Source organism: Schistocerca gregaria, chromosome 6, assembly GCF_023897955.1.
Source record: "Schistocerca gregaria isolate iqSchGreg1 chromosome 6, iqSchGreg1.2, whole genome shotgun sequence".
NCBI classification, from domain to species: Eukaryota; Metazoa; Arthropoda; class Insecta; order Orthoptera; family Acrididae; genus Schistocerca; species Schistocerca gregaria.
In genome coordinates this window covers 298,777,886-298,798,466 of record NC_064925.1, presented here as the reverse complement: position 1 = coordinate 298,798,466, position 20,581 = coordinate 298,777,886, and the positions used below count along the sequence as shown (strand labels likewise).

At 42.0% G+C, this 20,581-nt stretch overlaps 1 protein-coding gene across 1 annotated transcript in view; it reads left to right on the top strand.

The window, feature by feature from the left end:
• Positions 1-20,581, top strand: part of LOC126277946 (leucine-rich PPR motif-containing protein, mitochondrial) — a 185,637-nt gene that overhangs the window by 140,471 nt on the left and 24,585 nt on the right. The window contains exon 17 of the mRNA XM_049977541.1: positions 11,127-11,349. Within this exon, the coding sequence (XP_049833498.1) occupies positions 11,127-11,349 (223 nt within the window). The remainder of the gene's footprint in view (positions 1-11,126; positions 11,350-20,581) is intronic.

Sequence of the window (20,581 nt, the reverse complement as noted above, 5' to 3'; positions counted from 1 at the left end):
TCGACAGTCACTGTGATGTGTGACGGGAACGGAAGGGGATGTGTGGTCCTACCCAGTCAATGAGAGAGCAGCGAGCAGACAATAACTTTGGAAACAAGAGACATTGTCACATCCCTACATCAGCACGAAAGCAAAATCTGATATTTATTTGGATAGAAACAGCTGTTTTCTCAGATCCCACACTTACCACAACCTCAGAAATCACAAAAACAGTCATATATTTGTGACAACGAAGACATAAATTTCACCGCTGTGCTATTAGTATTACGATAATTAAAAATAGTGATACCAAAGGCAACATGGTTAGGAAATGAAAAACGTAGAAAAGAAATGGTCAAATTAATGTAAACCATTTCTTTTCATTTATTTTATTAATTGTATTGTCAAAATATAGACACTCAATAAATAGCATAAATTTAGAATAGTTGTAGTGTTAACTTTTTAGGCAGGAACTTTATGTTGCTAAAATGCTTTATAATGTTGATTACTCAGAATATGTTAAAAATAAATTTTTCTGAAGAAGCCTCTTGCAAAAAGGATGTCATCTAATATTCAAGGTCGTCTTATATTCAGGGTTGTCTTATACTTGCTTAACTATGGTATTTCCCATAAAGTTCTTTCCTGGTTAAAATCTAACAATACCCTGTTATAAATTAACCAGTCCAAGCCTAATAAGACATCTGGGTTTAAATTAAGTATAACTAGCAATGTTTGATAAAAGATGAGTAAATTAATTTTAATTGGTAGATATGTTTCTTTCTTAACCCGTTGGCTTATACAGATGGCTCACAGTTGGCCACAGGTTTCAAGTCCATTATTACATTGCCAGCCATTAGATGGGCCGAGCAGCTAAAGCTTCTTCTTTATGTTTCTTCTCTGTTAATAGATTTTCTTAGGTTTACCCCTCCCCCCCCCCCCCCTCCCAAGAAACGAAACACCCTCCAGAAACTGTGAAGTGTGCAAAGCAAGGAAGAAGAAAAGTGATATGCGGTATGTGTGAGAGTAACATCTAGGGGAATACCATGCCAACAAAAACTTCTAAAACAGTATTATCTTCACTCCTCATCACTTCAATAAATAGTAAGGATAGATTTATAAAGAATTTGGCTTAAAAATTATTTGATTTTGAGAAAAATGTAAAAACACTGGTTTTCATAAATGTAAATAGTAAATATAGGGACAACTAAAGGGAAAAATATTGGCAAGTCAATGGATTAATTTGCTTTCACTTCTGATTGTTAATTTCGATAACAAAAACCCCTGTTACTGGTAGTACGGGACAATAATGCTTTTTTCTCATTACTGATAACAATTCTGATGAGTTTAATAATATTTCACTACCAGAATCTAAGTGAATATCAACTTTAATCTCAAAAGTATCACACTTTGCAACAGATGTTTGTTGTTCCTTCACAGATTTTATCTCCTCTTTGAATGAACACTCACGAGTAGTTGTCTGCTGTGTCCTCCACCAGGGCCTACCATTCAGTTATGTCCTTTAGCCTGGCCCCTGCCCCAGGAAGTCCCACTGTTTGCAAGGACTGGTGTGTAAATGACCAGTCAGTTGGCACATTAGGACAGGCATTGTGTACGCTTTTCGAATTAAATGTGTGTGCCTCGTTACTCTTTCATTGCTTCTCTTATCATTATTTTGTTTCCTTACTTTACCATATTTGCTGGCCATTTTTCTCAGAAACTGTGGTAACAAGTCATTCAGTGTCATCCACTCTCGATACCGTACCTCCTCTCTCACTGGTAACGTAATCTGTGAACTAGAACTCTAACCCTCCACTTGCTAGAGTAGCATTTGGAGTGTTAAAAGTTCTGGTTCACAGACGAGTTACCTCGTCATGCTCCACCGCTCTCCAGATACCGAAGAAGGTTTACACAAAGTCCCTGGGTTTGCCTGAAGCACTACTGAAGTGTTTACACATCCCATTCTGCCCATCTCTCACTGCTGCAGAGGAGTTACATCCATATGTCCCTAGGGACAAAAAAAGTTTTAAGTGTTTATCACACAACATATGTGTCTGTCTGTGCACAAAAAAGAAAAAAAAACTGTTTTTGATATCTTGAACCATTTAAGAAATATGAAGATTGATGATTGTTATAATTACACGATTAATGAAGCACAGGAACGAAAATGGGCGCATCGTATGGTACTATTCGTTGGATGTAAAAATCAGTATCTTGAGAATGAAATGAGATATCATTCTACCCTCAGACCCTTTAAAATTGTATGCAACGTTTACTTGATTTGATGCAGTGCAGTAACTATGGCATGTAACGAAACAAAATTCCACCCTTTATCTTAGGAAGGTATTGGACTGTAAGATGTGCAAAAGTCAGATTTTTTCACCTTATAGTTTTCTGAAAATCAAGTGATAAGTGTTTCCTAGCAGCCGTAATGCCGTCTCTCAGAATGGACACAGCATTCGGCGAGCGATACAGGTATAATAATGCAGCTTAGCACACAATATAGAGAGCACATCTGTAGCAGCGAAAGATAAATTAATTGACTTTCCTCTACAGGGTTGTGCAAGAATTCGGATCTTGTTAGGTGTCATTTAGTAAATTTCTTATAACTACCCCAACTGTTATAGGGGGTAGTCAGATGAAAATGAGACAGATAGAAGAAAGTAAGTAATCTGTTCATTATTTCAAAAGTAGTTGTCATAACTGGTAATAATTTATCGCACTGTGAGACAAGGTGGTCAATGCCTTTATGGAAAAATGTTTCCGATTGCCTATGGAACCATGATTGTACCAAAGCATGTTCCTTTTTGTCTGAAACAAATCAGTGGCCATGAACGTCTTTCTTCAGGGCTCCAAAAATAAGGGAATCACATAGGGAGAGATCTGGACTGTATGGTGGATGTGTAAGAGCTTCCCAGTGAAACTTCTGTAGTCTAGTTCAAATATGTTGGCAACATGTGGGCCCGTCCACATCCTCCATGCAGTCCCTATCTCTCAACATGCAATTTCCATATATTTGGAACCCTGAAGGAGGACATTTATGGCTGTCAGTTTGCTTTAGACAAAGAAGTGCACATCTGGGTGTAACCATGGTTCTGTAGGCAGCTGCGAACATTTTTCCATGAAGGCATCTGGTCTCACAGTGATATAAATGTTTTAAAAGTTGTAGAGATTAATTTTTAAGTAATTTTCATGTGACTGCTCTTTATACACACCTTTAAAAAAAGTTTCGCATCACCTCTGTTCTGAGACTTCCGGAACCTGTACAGAAAATTGGAATAGAGATCAACATAAACATCATTTCCGCCCTTTTTATTGCTCATGAAAACCACACATTGCCTGTTGTACCACCATACAAGACCTTATAATACCCAGTAGCACAACCCCTTACATTGATGCATGCCTTTATTCGTCGTGGCATACTATCCACAAGTTCATCAAGACACTGTTGGTCCAGATTGTCCCACTCCTCAACTGCGATTTGGTGTAGATTCCTCTGAGTGATTGATGTGTCACGTCATCCATAAACAGCCCTTTTCAATCTATCCTAGGCATGTTCAATAGGGTTCATGTCTGGAGAACATGCTGCCCCCTCTAGTTGAGCAAAGTCATTATCCTAAAGGAAGTCATTCACAACATGTGCTTGATGGGGGTGTGAATTGTTGTCCATGACGACCATTGCCTCACCAATATGCTGCTGATGTGGTTGCATTATCGGGTGGGGGATGGCATTCACATATTGTACAGCCATTACTGTGCCTTCCACAACTACCTGTGGCGTATGTCAGCCCCACATAATGCCATCCCAAAACATCAGGGAACCTCCACCTTGTTGCACACTCTGGACAGAGTGTCTAAGGCATTCAGCCTGACCAGGTTGCCTCCAAACACGTCCCCGACGATTGTCTGGTTGAAGGCATATGCAACACTCATCAGTGAAGAGAACACGATGCCAGTCCTGAGCGGTTCATTCGGCATGTTGTTGGGCCCATACATACTGCGCTACATGGTGTCGTGGTTCCAAAGATGGGCGTGAAGGGTGAAGTTGTACATCATGCAGCCTATTGCTCACAGTTTGAGTTGTAACATGACATCCTGTGGCTGCACGAGAAGCATTATTCAACATGGTGGTGTTGCTGTCAAGGTTCCTCTGAGTCATAATCCGTAGGTAGCAGTCATCCACTGCAGTAATAGCCCTTAGGCGGCCTGAGTGAGGCATGTCATCAACATTTCCTGTCTCTCTGTATCTCCTCCAGGTGTGAACAATATCGCTTTGGTTCACTCAGAGACGCCTGGACACTTCCCTTGTTGAGAGCCCTTCCTGGCACAAAGTAACAATGCAGACGTGATCGAACTGCAGTATTGACCATCCAGCCATGGTTGAACTACAGACAACGCGAGCCATGTACCTCCTTCCTGGTGGAATGTTTGGAACTGATCAGCTATCGGACTACGTCCATCTAATAGTCGCTGCTCATGTATGGTTGTTTACATATTTTGGTGGGTTTAGTGACATCTCTGAAAAGTCAAAGGGACTGTGTCTGTGATGCAATATCCACAGTTAACGTCTGTCTTCAGGAGTTCTGGGAACCAGGGTGATGCAAAACTTTTTTTGACGTGTGTATGTCAGTTGGTTTAACCATTTCAAAAGTATCTGGTGTTCCAAAATATCTTTACGTTTCATTTGAAATAGTGTGTATGTTCAGATTGCAAGTGCTGTCAGTGTGAATTGCTGTCTCTGGACTACTATTCAGACAAACTGTGTAGCCATTCTTGACATGGACTTCTTCCACATTGCAAGTGTTCCTGTTCTGGGTCCTGGTAGCTCTAATCAAATATCTCTACCAAAATAATGAAAGCTGTTCTGTTCAGTACAGTTGTATTGCATTTTCAGTTACAGTATCGCAAGCAAGATAACTTTTCCATTTTCTCAGTGTCGTCCCTGATTCTCTGAGCTGGGATGCCATAGTACGAAATAATTGCCCCTCAAGCAACTTCCAGAATGCAAAGCAAATCTGCCATCGCCATACTGCATTGGCGACACAGCATCCATCAAGGCTAAGATACTTTCACAAGTGATACAACTCGCAACAGTTAACAGTCATAAACAAATTAACTTTCACTGAGAGTGTCATCATTCGTCGGGGCCAAGTAGACGTTGGGTAACAAGTCACTTCGCCTAAGTGCGTGTTACCCCACACTGTGATGACTCCTCACAATTCCAGACTCACGTACGCTTTGTGATGCATCACTTCAAACTCGTGAAACGGTTAAGCTTTATGAGCAGTTTGAAAATCTGGCATCTTGACTTCTCTACCACGTAAGTTCATCTTTTTCATAATAAATCCATTTAGCTGCTCACTTAACAGTGACTCTCACCTCATGTCATACCTTTGGAATCGATTACATTCACTGTGCTAACTTACACATAAATTACACACCATAAAATGTAGAAGCAGTGTTCAACTAATTACCCAAATGATATTCAGAAGGATAGGAAGGGAGGAAAATTAGGCTTTAACATCTTGTTAGTGATGGTGTCATTAGAGATAAAGCAGAGATTCATGTTGTGGAGGGGTGGGGGAATAAATTGCATTTTCCCTTTCAAAGGAACCATTCCAGCATTTGCCTACAATGATTTAAGAAAATCATGGGAATAATAACTCTCCATTGTCTTACCTATGTGCTATCTCTCTCATGGAGAGATGTTTAATAAGAAATAATAAGCCAGTTCTGCACACGTGACATGGCAGAGGAAATACGTCCCCGGCTCAGAGGACTTCGGGTGATGCTTGTCCAGCCGTTTGTTGGCCATGTTGTGATCCACGCAGTCCAGGGAGGCAACACGTTATACATATGCAACCCTATGATGCTTCAGTGTCTGAGGAGTTGTTGATCCATTTAGACAAACGGCAGGTACATGGCAGTCTGCACCTCCTCTCTTGGTAATAAAGATAGTTTTCCAATAGTCATCTTTAATCATTTCAGGTGGATGCTAGGATGATTACTTTAAATGGCCAGAGCTTCCCATGCTCTGTCTCTGAGATCTCACATAGGACTTCTTTCCGTCCTATCACTTATTTCCTCGTAAGTTTGTAGAAGAGAGTCGGAGTCATTCCTTCACCTCTTTAGCTTTTTTTGGTTTGGCTATAATGCAAACAAACAGTATGGAGAGGGTTTGCTGTTGTAGGTTTTTGAGTTTTGTTAATTATGTTTTATTTTAATGGTTAAGAAAATTGTAGCTGTACTGTTCTTATGCCTAGAAAGATTTTTGGAATTCATGGCATGGCCACTTATATGACAGATTGGGGCTCATGTGGGAGTCTGTCACACTAAAATATGATTAAAGTTCCAACTGCCAGTTATTACACTTTCAGTTAATTGGTATCATGGAAAATTTGTCACCAAACATCATAAATTCTGGCTAAGATAGCTATTCATATAAAATCTTTGGAGGTAAGGTTACAGCACATTTTTTGTTTCAGCATTGATCGTATTATTTTACCATATTTTCTATGCATGTTTCTCCAGTCTGACTATGCCATTGGGCATGCCTTCAATCTTGTTAGCTACATAGCTGGTTGTTGCTAATCCTCAATTTAAGTTCAGGTGATATTATCTTTAACAATAATGAAATCAAACGATGGAAAATCCAGAATGGAATGTAATAATATTAGAGAAGCAGAGTTCCTACTCACCATATAGCAGGGATACTGAGTCGCAATAGGCACAACAAAAAGATTCACACAATTATAGCTTTCAGGAGAAGGCTGGGGCAGGTTGGAGGAGGGATGTGTGGAGGGGATGGCTGACAGTGAAGTGCTGCAGTTTGGGCAGCGGGCAGGGGCGTGGTGGGGAGGGGGGGGGGGGGGGGGGGAGTAGCGGAAGGAGAGAGATAAAAAGAAATGAAAAGACTGGGTGTGGCGGTAAAATGACGGCTAAAATATGATTAAAGTTCTGCTGGAATGGGAACAGGGAGGGGTGTGGATGGGTGAGGACAGTGACTCAGTGAATAACGAAGGTTGAGTCCAGGAGAATTACGAGAACGTAGGATGTATTGCATGGAAAGTTCCCACCTGCACAACTCAGAAAAGCTGGTGTTGATGAGGATCCATATGGCACAGGCTGTGAAGGATGTTATGTTTGGCAGCGTGTTCAGCAACAGGGTGGTCCACTTGTTTCTTGGACACAGTTTGTTGCTGGCCATTCATGCGGCAGACACACAGCTTGTTGGTTGCCATGCCTACATAGAATGCAGCACAGTGTTTACAGCTTAGCTTGTAAAATACATGACGTGTAGCAGGTAACCCTGCCTCAATGGGATAGGTGATGCTAGTGACCGGACTGGAGAATGTGGTGGTAGAAGGATGTATGGGACAGGTCTTGTGTCTAGGTCTATTACAGGGATATAAACCAAGAGGTTTTGGGAGCAGGGGTTGTGTAAGGATGGACGAGTAGTGTAGGTTCGGTGGACGATGGAATACCACGGTAGGAGGGTTGAGAAGGATAGTAGGCAGGACATTTCTCATTTCAGGGCACAATGAGAGGTAATCTAAACCCTGGCAGGGAATGTAATTGAGTTGCTCCAGTCCTGGGTGGTACTGACTTATGAGGGGAATGCTCCTCTGTGGTCGGACTGTGGGACTTTGGGAAGTGGTGGGAGACTGGAAAGATAAGGCACGACAAATTTGTTTTTGTACAAGGTTGGGAGGATAATTACGGTCACTGAAGGCTTCAATGAGACCCTCAGTATATTCCGAGAGGGACTGCTCGTCACTGCAGGTGTGATGACCATGGGTGGCTTGGCTGTATGGAAGGGACTTCTTGGTATGGAATGGGTGGCAGCTGTCGAAGTGGAGGTGTTGCTGGTGGTTAGTAGGTTTGATATGGATGGAGGTACTGTGCCATTCTGAGGTGGAGGTCAACATATAGGAAGCTGGATTGTTGGGTTGAGTAGGACAAGGTGAAGTAAATGGGGCAGAAGTTGTTGAGGTTCTGGACGAATGTGAATAGTGTGTCCCCACCTTCGATACAGATAGCAAAGAAGCCATCAATGAATCTGAATCAGGTGAGGGGTTTAGGATTCTGGGTTTTTAGGAAAGATTCCTCTAGATGGCCGACAAATAGGTTGGCATAGGATGGTGCCACATGTGTGTCGACAGCCGTACCCCAGATTGTTTTTGTAGCTAATGCCTTCAAAGGAGAAGTAATGGTGGGTGAGGTTGGTCATGACGACTTGTGAAGAGATTGTTGGTTTGGAATCACTAGGGCATTTGGAAAGCTAGTGTTCAATAGCAGTAAAGCCATGGGCATTAGGAATAGTGTACAGGGAGGTGGCATCAATAGTGACAAGCAGGGCACCGTATGGTAAAGGAAAAGGAACTGTGGAGAGACGGCCAAGGAAATGGTTGGTATCTTTTATATAGGAGGATAGGTTCCGGGTAATAGGTTGAAGTTGTTGGTCTACGAGAGCAGAGATTCTCTCAGTGGGGGCACAGTAACTGGCCGCAATGGGGCGTCCTGGGTGGCGTGGTTTGTGGACTTTAGCAAGCATGTAGAAGGTAAGAGTGCAGGGAGGTAGGGGTTAGTAGAGAGATGTTCTGGGATGGGCCTAAGGATTTGAGTAGTGACTGGAGATCCTGCTGGATTACTGGAATGGGGTCATTGTGGCAAGATTTGTAGGCGGAAGTATCCTGACAGCTGGCGGAGTTCTTCTGCCAGGTAATCCTTGTGATTGAAAACAACCGTGGTGGAGCCTTTATCCGCAGGTAGGATTTTAAGATCAGGATTAGTTTTTAGATGGTAGTCTGCATTTCTGTTTCTAGATTTAAGGTTAGTTTGCATGTTGAGGGATTTGGGGAATAATGGTGAGGTTCGAGGTTTAGAAATTGAGGAAAGTGAACAGGGGGTGGTTTGGGGGTAGTGGTGGTGGATCATGGTTGGATGGAGGAGTGAACTGAGTTAGGCAAGGTTCATTATTGATCTTAGGTTGAGTCAAATTGGTCGGGTTGGGGAAAAGGTGTTTCCACTGTAGGGACCGGGAGAAGGAGAGGAGGTCTTTAACAAGCCCTGCATGACTAAATTTGGGAGTGGGGCAAAAGGTGAGGCCTTTGGAAAAGATTTGATATTTTTGTGGGACTAAGGCTTTTGTGGGTCTGTTTAGGTTCTGGATTCTGTGTGGTGATGGGAGGGAGTTATGGAGAGTGGGGTAAGTGTATTAGTTCTGGGAGACAGGATTTGTCAGCTATAGAGGGATGTGGGGGAGGTTTGGAGGTTGTTGTAGAGGTGTTGGTAGTGGTATTCCGACATGGGAGTAGGAAGTGAGCAGGATGGAGACTTTTTTGAGGTGGCGTTGTGCATGTTGCTCCAGATCCTGCAGAGCAAGAGTTTCAATGTGTGTTCCAGGAATTTGGGACTGCATAGCAGGAGAATTTTGTGGATGGAGAGAAGGTACTACAAGGAGGTTTGGGCTTGGTTGATATGGTTTTGCAGGACTATGGTGGTGAACGCTAAGGATTGGCACAATCTGAACAGGTGGAGGTCATTGTGGAAGGAAGGATGGCAGCCAGAGATGGATAATTTGATGATGAATCTATTAGGGGGGATTCCATGAGCCAAGCAACAACAAGGAACACTATGTGGGACTGGGATCTGGCTAGGGATAAAGAGACTTTTCTGTATTGACACAGATTGAAGGAGCAAGGATCCATGGTGGTGCAAAAAATGACAGAATTATGTATATAAAGTAGAATTACATCCAAAAAAATTACGCAAAAATGCACCCAAATATGTCTGAAAAATCATGAAAAGGATGAAAGGTATGCAATAGGGGGGGAAAACGAGATGAAATCTGAGGGAGACTATGATAGCAAAAGGAGAAAACTCACTAAAATTGGCAAGAAGTCAGAAAGATCAAAGTAGAGAAGAACTTGTACAAAAACAAATCTGATGTGCCTTATCTTTGCAGTCTTCTACCACTTCCCAAAGTCCCACAGTCCAGCTACAGAGGAGCATTCCCCTCGTAACTTAGTACTGCCCAGGACTGGAGCAACGGAATTACATTCTCCATTAGGGTTTCGATTACTTCTCGTTGTGCCCTGAAATGAGAAATGTCCTACCCACTATCCTTCCCACCCCTCCTACAGTTGTATTCCACCATCCACCAAACCTACACAATATACTCTTCCATCCTTACACAACCCCTGCTCCCAATCCCTTACGTCATGTCTCATACCCCTGTAATAGACCGAGATGCAAGACCTGTCCTATACATCCTCCTACCACCACCTACTCCAGTCCGCTCACTAACATCACCTAACCCATCAAAGGCAGGGCTACCTGTGAAACCAATCATGTGATTTACAAGCTAAGCTGCAACCAACAAGCTGTCTGTCTGCATGAATGACCACCAACAAACTGTGACCAAGAAACAAGTGGACCACCCTGTTGCTGAACACGCTGCTAAATATGATATCCTTCATCTAAGTGACTGTTTCACAGCGTGTGCCATACAGATTCTTCCCACCAACAGCAGCTTTTTTGAAATGCGCAGTTGAGAACTTTCCCTGCAGTACATCCTATGTTCCCGTAACTCTCCTGGCCTCAACCTTCATTAGTCTCTGTCATCACCGATCCAGCCCCCTCCCTGTTCCTATTCCAGCTCTACACAGCCGTCATTTCATCACCACACCCAGTCTTTATACTTCTAATCTCTCTCCTTTCTGCTACTTGTGTCCCCCCCACCTCACCTCTGCCCTCCGTCTAAACTGCAGCCCTTCAATATCCGCCGCCCCCACTATACTAATCCTCCCCCACCCCGCCCCAGCCTCCTCCTTACCCCCACCCAGTTGCCTTCCCATCATGCACTGGTGCTGCTGCTGCTTGCAGTGTGGTTTCAGTTGTCTGAGACTGCAGTCGTTTGAGAAAGTTGCATTTGCGTTAGTGTGTGTGTGTGTGTGTGTGTGTGTGTACACTGTTGCTAGTAGAAGAGCAAGAGCTTTGAAGCCAGTGTGAATACTATTTCCTGTTAAATGTTTCTATGCACCACACGTCAGTCGGCATGGGATTGTCTTTTCCTGATTTTACATATTGATTTTATCTTTAAGTAATTTAAATAAAAAAAGTACTCATTGTATGTTGACCTCTTACAGGGCAGAAAATGAAGCTGGTCCAAAAATAACCACAATGAATATATCCAAGTTAATAGAAAAACTTGTGAAGGCAGGAAGACAAAGTGAAGCAAGTAAAATGGTATTTGATTTGCTAGAAGCTGGAACTCATCCTGTACCACATATTTTCAGATTTTTTCTGAACAAGTTGGCAGAAGCTGGTGACACAGAAACCATCAGCAGGATTGGCTCCTTCTTGACTCCAGTAAGCAACGTTTGCCATTATTATTATTATTATTATTATTATGCCTGAAATAAGTTCTGCAGAAATTTTTACGAAGTCTCAGACGGTGTTCAGGAAAGATAGATTAGGCAGAATTGGTGGTGGAGTGTTTGTGTCTGTCAGTAGTGGTTTATCTTGTAGTGAAGTCGAAGTAGATACTCCGTGCGAATTGGTATGGGTGGAGGTTATACTTAACAGCCGAATTAAGTAAATAATTGGCTCCTTCTACTGACCCCCAGACTCCGATGATACAGTTGCGGAACAGTTCAGAGAAAGTTTGAGTCTCGTAACAAATAAATACCCCACTCATACGGTTATAGCTGGTGGGGACTTCAACCTACCCTCGGTATGTTGGCAAAAATACTTGTTCAAAACCGGTGGTAGGCAGAAAACGTCTTCCGAGATTGTCCTAAATGCTTTCTCCGAAAATTATTTCGAGCAGTTAGTCCACGAACCCACGCGAATTGTAAATGGTTGCGAAAACACACTTGACCTCTTAGCCACAAACAATCCAGAGCTGATACAGAACATCATGACTGATACAGGGATTAGTGATCACAAGGTCATTGCAGCTAGGCTCAATACCATTTCTTCCAAATCCATCAGAAACAAACGCAAAATAATTTTATTTAAAAAAGCGGATAAAGTGCCACTAGAAGCCTTCCTAAAAGACAACTTCCATTCCTTCCGAACTGACTATGCGAATGTAGACAAGATGTGGCTCAAATTCAAAGATATAGTAGCAACAGCAATTGAGATATTCATACCTCATAAATTGGTAAGAGATGGAACAGATCCCCCGTGGTACACAAAAAAGGTCCGAACGCTGTTGCAGAAGCAACGGAAAAAGCATGCGAAGTTCAGAAGAACGCGAAATCCCGAAGATGGGCTAAAATTTACAGACGCGCGAAATTTGGCACGTACTTCGATGCGAGATGCCTTTAATAGGTTCCACAATGAAACATTGTCTCGAAATTTGGTAGAAAATCCGAAGAAATTCTGGTCGTATGTAAAGTACACAAGCAGCAAGACGCAGTCAATACCTTCGCTGCGCAGTGCCAATGGTACTGTTATCGACGACTGTGCCGCTAAAGCGGAGTTATTGAACGCAGTTTTCCGAAATTCCTTCACCAGGGAAGACGAATGGAATATTCCAGAATTTGATACACGAACATCTACTAGCATGAGTTTCTTAGAAGTAGATACCTTAGGGGTTGCGAAGCAACTCAAATCGCTTGATACGGGCAAGTCTTCAGGTCCAGATTGTATACCGATTAGGTTCCTTTCAGATTACGCTGATACTATAGCTCCCTACTTAGCACTCATATACAACCGCTCGCTCACCGATAGATCTGTACCTACAGATTGGAAAATTGCGCAGGTCGCACCAGTGCTCAAGAAGGGTAGTAGGAGTAATCCATTTAACTACAGACCTATATCATTGACGTCGGTTTACAGTAGGGTTTTGGAGCATATACTGTATTCAAACATTATGAATCACCTCGAAGGGAACGACCTATTGACACGTAATCAGCATGGCTTCAGAAAACATCGCTCTTGTGCAACGCAGCTAGCTCTTTATTCGCACGAAGTAATGGCCGCTATCGACAGGGGATCTCAAGTTGATTCCGTATTTCTAGATTTCCGGAAAGCTTTTGACACCGTTCCTCACAAGCGACTTTTAATCAAGCTGTGGAGCTATGGGGTATCGTCTCAGTTGTGCGACTGGATTCGTGATTTCCTGTCAGGAAGGTCGCAGTTCGTAGTAATAGACGGCAAATCATCGAGTAAAACTGAAGTGATATCAGGTGTTCCCCAGGGAAGCGTCCTGGGACCTCTGCCGTTCCTGATCTATATAAATGACCTGGGTGACAATCTGAGCAGTTCTCTGAGATTGTTCGCAGATGATGCTGTAATTTACCGTCTAGTAAGGTCATCCGAAGACCAGTATCAGTTGCAAAGCGATTTAGAAAAGATTGCTGTATGGTGTCTCAGGTGGCAGTTGACACTAAATAACGAAAAGTGTGAGATGATCCACATGAGCTCCAAAAGAAATCCGTTGGAATTCGATTACTCGATAAATAGTACAATTCTCAAGGCTGTCAATTCAACTAAGTACCTGGGTGTTAAAATTACGAACAACTTCAGTTGGAAGGACCACATAGATAATATTGTCGGGAAGGCGAGCCAAAGGTTGCGTTTCATTGGCAGGACACTTAGAAGATGTAACAAGTCCACTAAAGAGACAGCTTACACTACACTCGTTCGTCCTCTGTTAGAATATTGCTGCGCGGTGTGGGATCCTTACCAGGTGGGATTGACGGAGGACATCGAAAGGGTGCAAAAAAGGGCAGCTCGTTTTGTATTATCACATTATAGGGGAGAGAGTGTGGCAGATATGATACACGAGTTGGGATGGAAGTCATTAAACAGCATAGACGTTTTTCGTCGCGGCGAGACCTTTTTACGAAATTTCAGTCACCAACTTTCTCTTCCGAATGCGAAAATATTTTGTTGAGCCCAACCTACATAGGTAGGAATGATCATCAAAATAAAGTAAGAGAAATCAGAGCTCGAACAGAAAGGTTTAGGTGTTCGTTTTTCCCGCTCGCTGTTCGGGAGTGGAATAGTAGAGAGATAGTATGATTGTGGTTCGATGAACCCTCTGCCAAGCACTTAAATGTGAATTGCAGAGTAGTCATGTAGATGTAGATTATTAAAGAAATGGAATGAGTAAGGGTAACAGCTCACTGTATTGTGAAGCTGAGGTGTTGATATGCACATAAACAACATATAAAATTAACTTCTTGTAATGCAAGTCCAAAGACTGTAATTTATTTAAATGATGACTTTTCTGCTTTTGGCTGTAACTTTTTTTATTGTGCTATAGCAATTCTGACTTACATGCAATACGCCACGCCAGCAAAATATAATCCGGTATAACCTCTCTTTTATGTACTTGGAATAAATGTTTTACCGCTGTTTATGACATTTTTTACTGGTCCCTTCAAATGCTCTAGAATTCTAATTCTGGTGCACTTATGCATTATCTGTACACATTATACACATTATAAAAAATTAAGTATGAATGTTTGTTCCACATCTCTTCCTAAACCATTGGACCAATTTAAACCAGACTTAGCACACTTATCACTTACTGTCTGGAAAGAATTGGTGAAGGTTTTTGGTGGTAAAGCCTCTTCTTCAAAAATATGAGAGGAGTAAGATTTACAATAAGCTTTTTACGTATCTTCTTTTCATGTAGTTAGCTCCAGTTCTTCACATCTAGGGGCTGAGACTTGAACCTGAAATGTTCATATTTTAGGATCTCATGGTTCCAATTGAAATAGTTAACTCTGAAGAATGCCTGCACTTCATTTGTGTTTCCACAAATGTTTTATTCTCTCACATTTTTCTGTGTCACACTGTCTTTCGAATTTTCACATTAACAAACCCGAAATTACATTGTTCTTCCCATATATAAAAACACATCTGGTCACATCAGAGACATGCCCACTACTACTTCAATCTGCATTAATAACAATATTCAAAAACGTTTGCAAATTTTCTTGACAGATGAACTTCTATTAATTTATATATTATTTTATTAATGAATGCAGAAATAAACATAATAAATTATATCAGATTGAATAATTAATAAGAGAAATTTCAAGTGTGCCAAATATTTCATAATTTCAAATATTTCTAAAAAAGAAATTCAACTGTACATTCAGAGCTAGTACATATTGATTGTAAAAAAGGAAAATAATTTATTTTTATAGATTTTAGCTTGAAATAAAACACATGTACAAATTCATATGAAATTTTGTAGAAAAACACCTGAGATAATATTAACCTGTTTAAAATTCCAAAATATTTCTGGTATCGACTACTTATGTTGAGGAAAAGTAATACTAGATGGGGGTGTCCCTTGACAAGGGGTAAGAACCACCTACCTATTAAAGCAGCAGAGGTAGAGTGATAAAGCATCATAACTCACAACACGCATTTACCCTTTAGAAATCTGTTATTTGAGAATGAGAGAATTTGACTTGCAACAAACTTTATACATAATTTGAAACCTTTGCGAAACTTTTCTCACTGACATCCTACGCAAAATGACGAAAGAAGTTTATAGCTTATTAAATTTCCACTGTTCATGCAGTAAAACTACTGCATGAAACATGACATTTTAATTTATTACTTTTTAACGAGTAATTGTATTCGTGACATTTTACAGAGAGTATTTACAGCTGAATGTACCAACAAAATTATATCATTATACAACTCACAGTTCAGGAGTTGCAACATCTTAAACATTGAACTGCATGAAAATGAAACTACAGGCCGAAATTCGCCAGAGTTTTAGGTGAAATACATCTACAAATACATATGAAATATATGTGGAATACATTTTGTGTGTTCATACATGGGCAAAGCCACGGGTGAAGAGCTCATGCTAAACAGCTGGAATGATATCAACAAAATCAGATTCACACATTAGTTGCGATCAGGGAAAAAATACTATGCAGTAAGAACCACCAGCCTCCTGTGGGGATGAGGAGGAAATGGAATGATCATATGGCATTGTTAGCCGGGAGGCCCCATTCGGGGGAGTTCGGCCACCGCATTGCAAGTCCTTTAGTTGACGCCGCTTCGGCGACTTGTGAGTCAATGATAATGAAAATGATGGTGAAGGACACGCAACGCCCAGTCCCCTGCCGGGAATTGAACCCGGGCACCCTGCATGGTAGGTGGTAACGCTACCGCTAAGCTGCGGAGGCGGATGGGGATGAGGATCAATAACATGGGGAGAGAAGGGTGGTGGAGCAGCTGGACACACGTAGGAGTGGGAGGTGGTCAGAGACGGGCTGGGGAAATAGGGGGGGGGGGGGGGGGGGGAGTAGGAGGAGCTGGACTGATAGAAGATTGATTGAATACGTACTGGGGTGACTTCTGTATTAGTCTGAACCAGTGAGCTCTATTTAGTATTATGCTCACTGGCACAAAAGGAGTGAAGTTGACAGTGCTAAACAAAAGCTGTGGTAGTGCCTCTACTTTGGAAATATTTCCCTCCATTGACTTAATGAAACAAGGTTAATGGAGAGCAGTGAAAAACATAAAACGCATACCTGAGATACACCGATTGCATATTTTTGTGTTTCCCCTGAGGGGATGATGCTGGGAGCAGAAGCTTGTGGTGGGCTCATGGCACATTGGCTGCTGAGACAAGCCCTGCCTCCTTTTCCCAAAGCAGCCAGTCTACAGCTTATATAATGAATGGACATGTAATAGGTTAATGCATCACAGAAGTGACATGAAAGTTGGTAGCAAGTCACTACAAGGACCAGGTACACGTCTTCGCTCCCTTTTGTAATTAATAGTAACAATCACTAAGCTCAACAACTGCTTATGGATCAATACTATATTCTCAATGGCTGCTTATTGTTACGGTGCACAGTACTAATGTTGGCAGCGAGTGTAAACATTACGGAGTGGCATGAAATCTGCCGATCCATCGATCACAGAGGGGCGAAGTAAAAGTGCGCAAACAGTATTTACACTGGCAAGGTGTTGGCATTCAAGTAGTGTTTACAAATATGAAGCAGTAAACTTTTATTCAACCCGCTTGTGAGGTGCAATGTCAAAAGTCTTCTGGAAATCTAGAAATACCAAATCAATTTGAAATCGCTTGTAATAACACTCAGAACTTCATATGAGTAAAGAGCTAGTTGTGTTCCACAAGAATGATGTTTTCTAACTCCATGTTGACTGTGTGTCAGTACACCATTCTCTTTGAGGTAATTAATAATGTTCGAACACAATAATTTGTGTTTGTTTAAATTTGGCACACTTTTTCGTCATTTCTGCAACAGTGTTCTGACTTTTTTCTGTACCATGGGTGATCAGCTCCACCCTTTTTTAATTTATTTGGTATAAATCTCTCAATTGCTGTCAATACTACTACTTTGAATTCAAGCCACATCTGGTCTACACTTTCAGTATTAATTTGGGAGGACTGGAAATTGTCTCTCAGGGAGACATCAAGCAAAATTTGTATCTGCTTTTTGGAATAGATATATTTTTCATTCATTTTTGGAAGATTTGGGAATTGCACTATTCAGTCTCACTACCACAGCCCTGTTTTCACTAATCTGTTTATCCATTTTGACGCTCATTATTAGCTCAGGATTATTTGTTGCTAAGCGGTCAAGTGTGTTTTCACAAACATTTACTGTTCGAGCAGACTCGTGGTCTACTTGCTCGAAATAATTTTCAGACAAGGTGTTCACCACAGTTTCAGATAACGTTACGCATTCATCCAAATTTAAACATGTATTTTCGCCAACATACCAAGAGTAACCAAGAGTAAATTGAAGTCATCACCAACTGTAATTGTGTTATTCAGGTACATGTTTGAAATTAGACTCAAGTTTTCTTTTAACCTTTTAGCAGTTGTATTGTCTGATTTGGGAGGTTGGTAAAAAGAAACAGTTATTATTTCATTCCGGATGTCAAGAATGATCTCGACCCATATTAACTCACAGGAATTATCTACTTCAATTTTGTTACAAGAAAAACTACTTCTTACAACAACAAACACACCACCGTCAACTGTATTTTGCCTGTCCTTTCTGAACACGTTAGGTCCTTCGCAGAAATTTCGGCTGAACTTGAGCTTTAGCCACCTGCACCTTTTGAAACTGAAGCCCTTTTTGTGTTTGCTTGAGACCCTCTAACCTAAAAAACTGCCCAGTCCACACCTCACAGCCCCTACTACATGTGTAGCCACCTCCTGTTTGTAATGGATTCCTGACCTTTTTAGCAGAACCTGAAACCCCCCTACCCTAATGACACATATAGAGAAATCTGCAGCCTACACTGTTGCAGAACCATCTGAGTCTCTGATTCTGTCCCTCCACTCACATCTGTACCAGAGGTCCACAATTAGTCCTGTCAACAATGCCTCAAATAGTGAGCTCAGCTTTCACCTAACAAGCAAGACTGGCAGCCTTTACCATTTCTGACAGCCTCCCAAAACCAGGGAGAATCTCTTCTGATCCAAAATGACACACGTCATTGGCACCAACTTGAGCCACTATCTGCAGTTGGCTGCACTCTGTGCTCTTCATTTCATATGAAGGTACCTGTTCCACATCTAGAATGGCTCTACCCAGTATGCACACAAAGTGCACATTGGCTTTCTTCCTCTCCTTGGCTGCCATGTCCCTAAGGTGCTGCATAATGCGCTTAACATTGGAGCTCCCAACTACCAAGAATCCCACCCTCTGTGATTGCCCGGATCTTGTGGGCTGAGAGGTTTTCTCTGAAACATGGCAGATAACTGCATCTGGCAGAGGGACAGTGTCAGCTACAGACAGTATTTGGAACCTGTTTGTCGGACTAACTGGGGAGACCTTACATTCGACCCTCTGGGAAGTATTTTGCAGCCTACCATGCCCTGGAATGACCTCTTACTCGACGATGGGTGAGGGGTCAGCCTAAGTGTGAGCAGTAACTGGGCTGGCCATTGGTGCTCGTGGGTCATGCTGGACATCCATTGGATCCTCTTGGCTGGCCCACAACAGTGATGCCCATCCACTATAGCCTCAAGCTGTGTAACTGAAGCCAATACAGCATGGAGCTGAGAGTGAAGTGTTACCAACTTGGCTTGCATCCACACCCAGCAATCACAGTTCCTATCCATGCTAAAGACAGTGTAAAACTACACTACACAGACAGAGGACTATCAACATGAATTGTGGAACTTTACTGTAGTCCTGATGAAAATGCAAGAACTATGTCTAATAAATTAGATTAATATGCAGAGATTCAGAAACAAAACTAACATAGTACGCGCCGAGGCTAAATAATTTACTCCTGGCTAGGAACTCGTAAAAAGTCACAAAATTGGATACTTCCCTGTTGCTGCTTTGTCTTGGCTGGCAGCTGCTGCCTGACTGAGTGATTCTTAGCTTTCAAAATAAATGAACAAACAACTATTGACACACGCTGTGAAACTCTACTGTAGACACTGATGAAAATGGAAGAACTGTGTCTAATAAATTACAGTAACATGCAAATTTTACAGATGTGCAGACTGTGCATGGAATGTCACCCAGTGCAGCATATATTCAGTCTCTTGTTCCTTTCTCTCCTTGCAACCTTCCTTTCTTGTATAGGTACTACACACAAAACCAAGCACAGCAGCTATTCAACAGATGTACAGGAAATGTCCCCCATTGCAGCATATGTTCAGTCTCTTGGGGTCTTTCTCTCTTTGCACCCTTCCTTTCTTGTGAAAGTACCGCACCCAAAACCTAGCTCGGTAGTCACGCCATTATGTGTGTGTGACGGGGAGGGGTGGGGTCTCAAGTACATGCATAGTGGTAGCCCTCTGACTACGCAGGGATTGCATTATTGGTCTCCCATGGCTAAGGTTCTGGGACTCCAGGCAAAAGGTCACTGACCAGATAACCATTGCTGTGGCTGTATGGCTCCTGCGGGGAGAGCCCAAGTTTGGACAGTGTGCTACCATGGCAGAAGATTCACACATAAAGTGAATTAAATTTTCTTCCACTGGTGGCCGGAAGGTCCCAGCAGCCTCTTCATATGGAAAAGGTTATTATGATGCAGAGAGACATTATTGTACAATGTTTCCTTCCTGGGCTATTTGTGGGAAGACGGAGAAGTTGGATATCTGGGAGTGGAACTATTCACTCAGTACGCAATATGTACTTGGACGGATAAGTTTATTTTGACTACAACAAATCCATTATTTTTTTTGTCGGAAAGATTGAAGAAAAGTTCAGTGAAGTTGAGACTGAAGAAAATATGAAATGGCTCATTTTAAATGAAACTTCCTCTGCTGCCCAATCTACAGCTCTTCTGACATGTCACTGTCTAGGTGACATACCCGTGACCTCCTTCCCCACACAAAACTGTGAACATTGTCCAAGGAATCATCTGCCACAGATATCTTATGCTTCAAACAGATGATGAGCTCCAGACTAATCTCCAGCAGTGAGGTGTATATTTTCTGAGACGTGCACAAAAAGGACCCAAGGCTAATCGTACGGATACAGGCGCCTTTGTGTTAGCCTTTGAAGGGAATGTCCTCTTGGAGGAGGTTAGTCTCCACTGATGACAAGCAGTGATCCTGTGGCATGACTGACTCATATGGCCCCTTCATGCCAAACCTGGCCACGTGTCA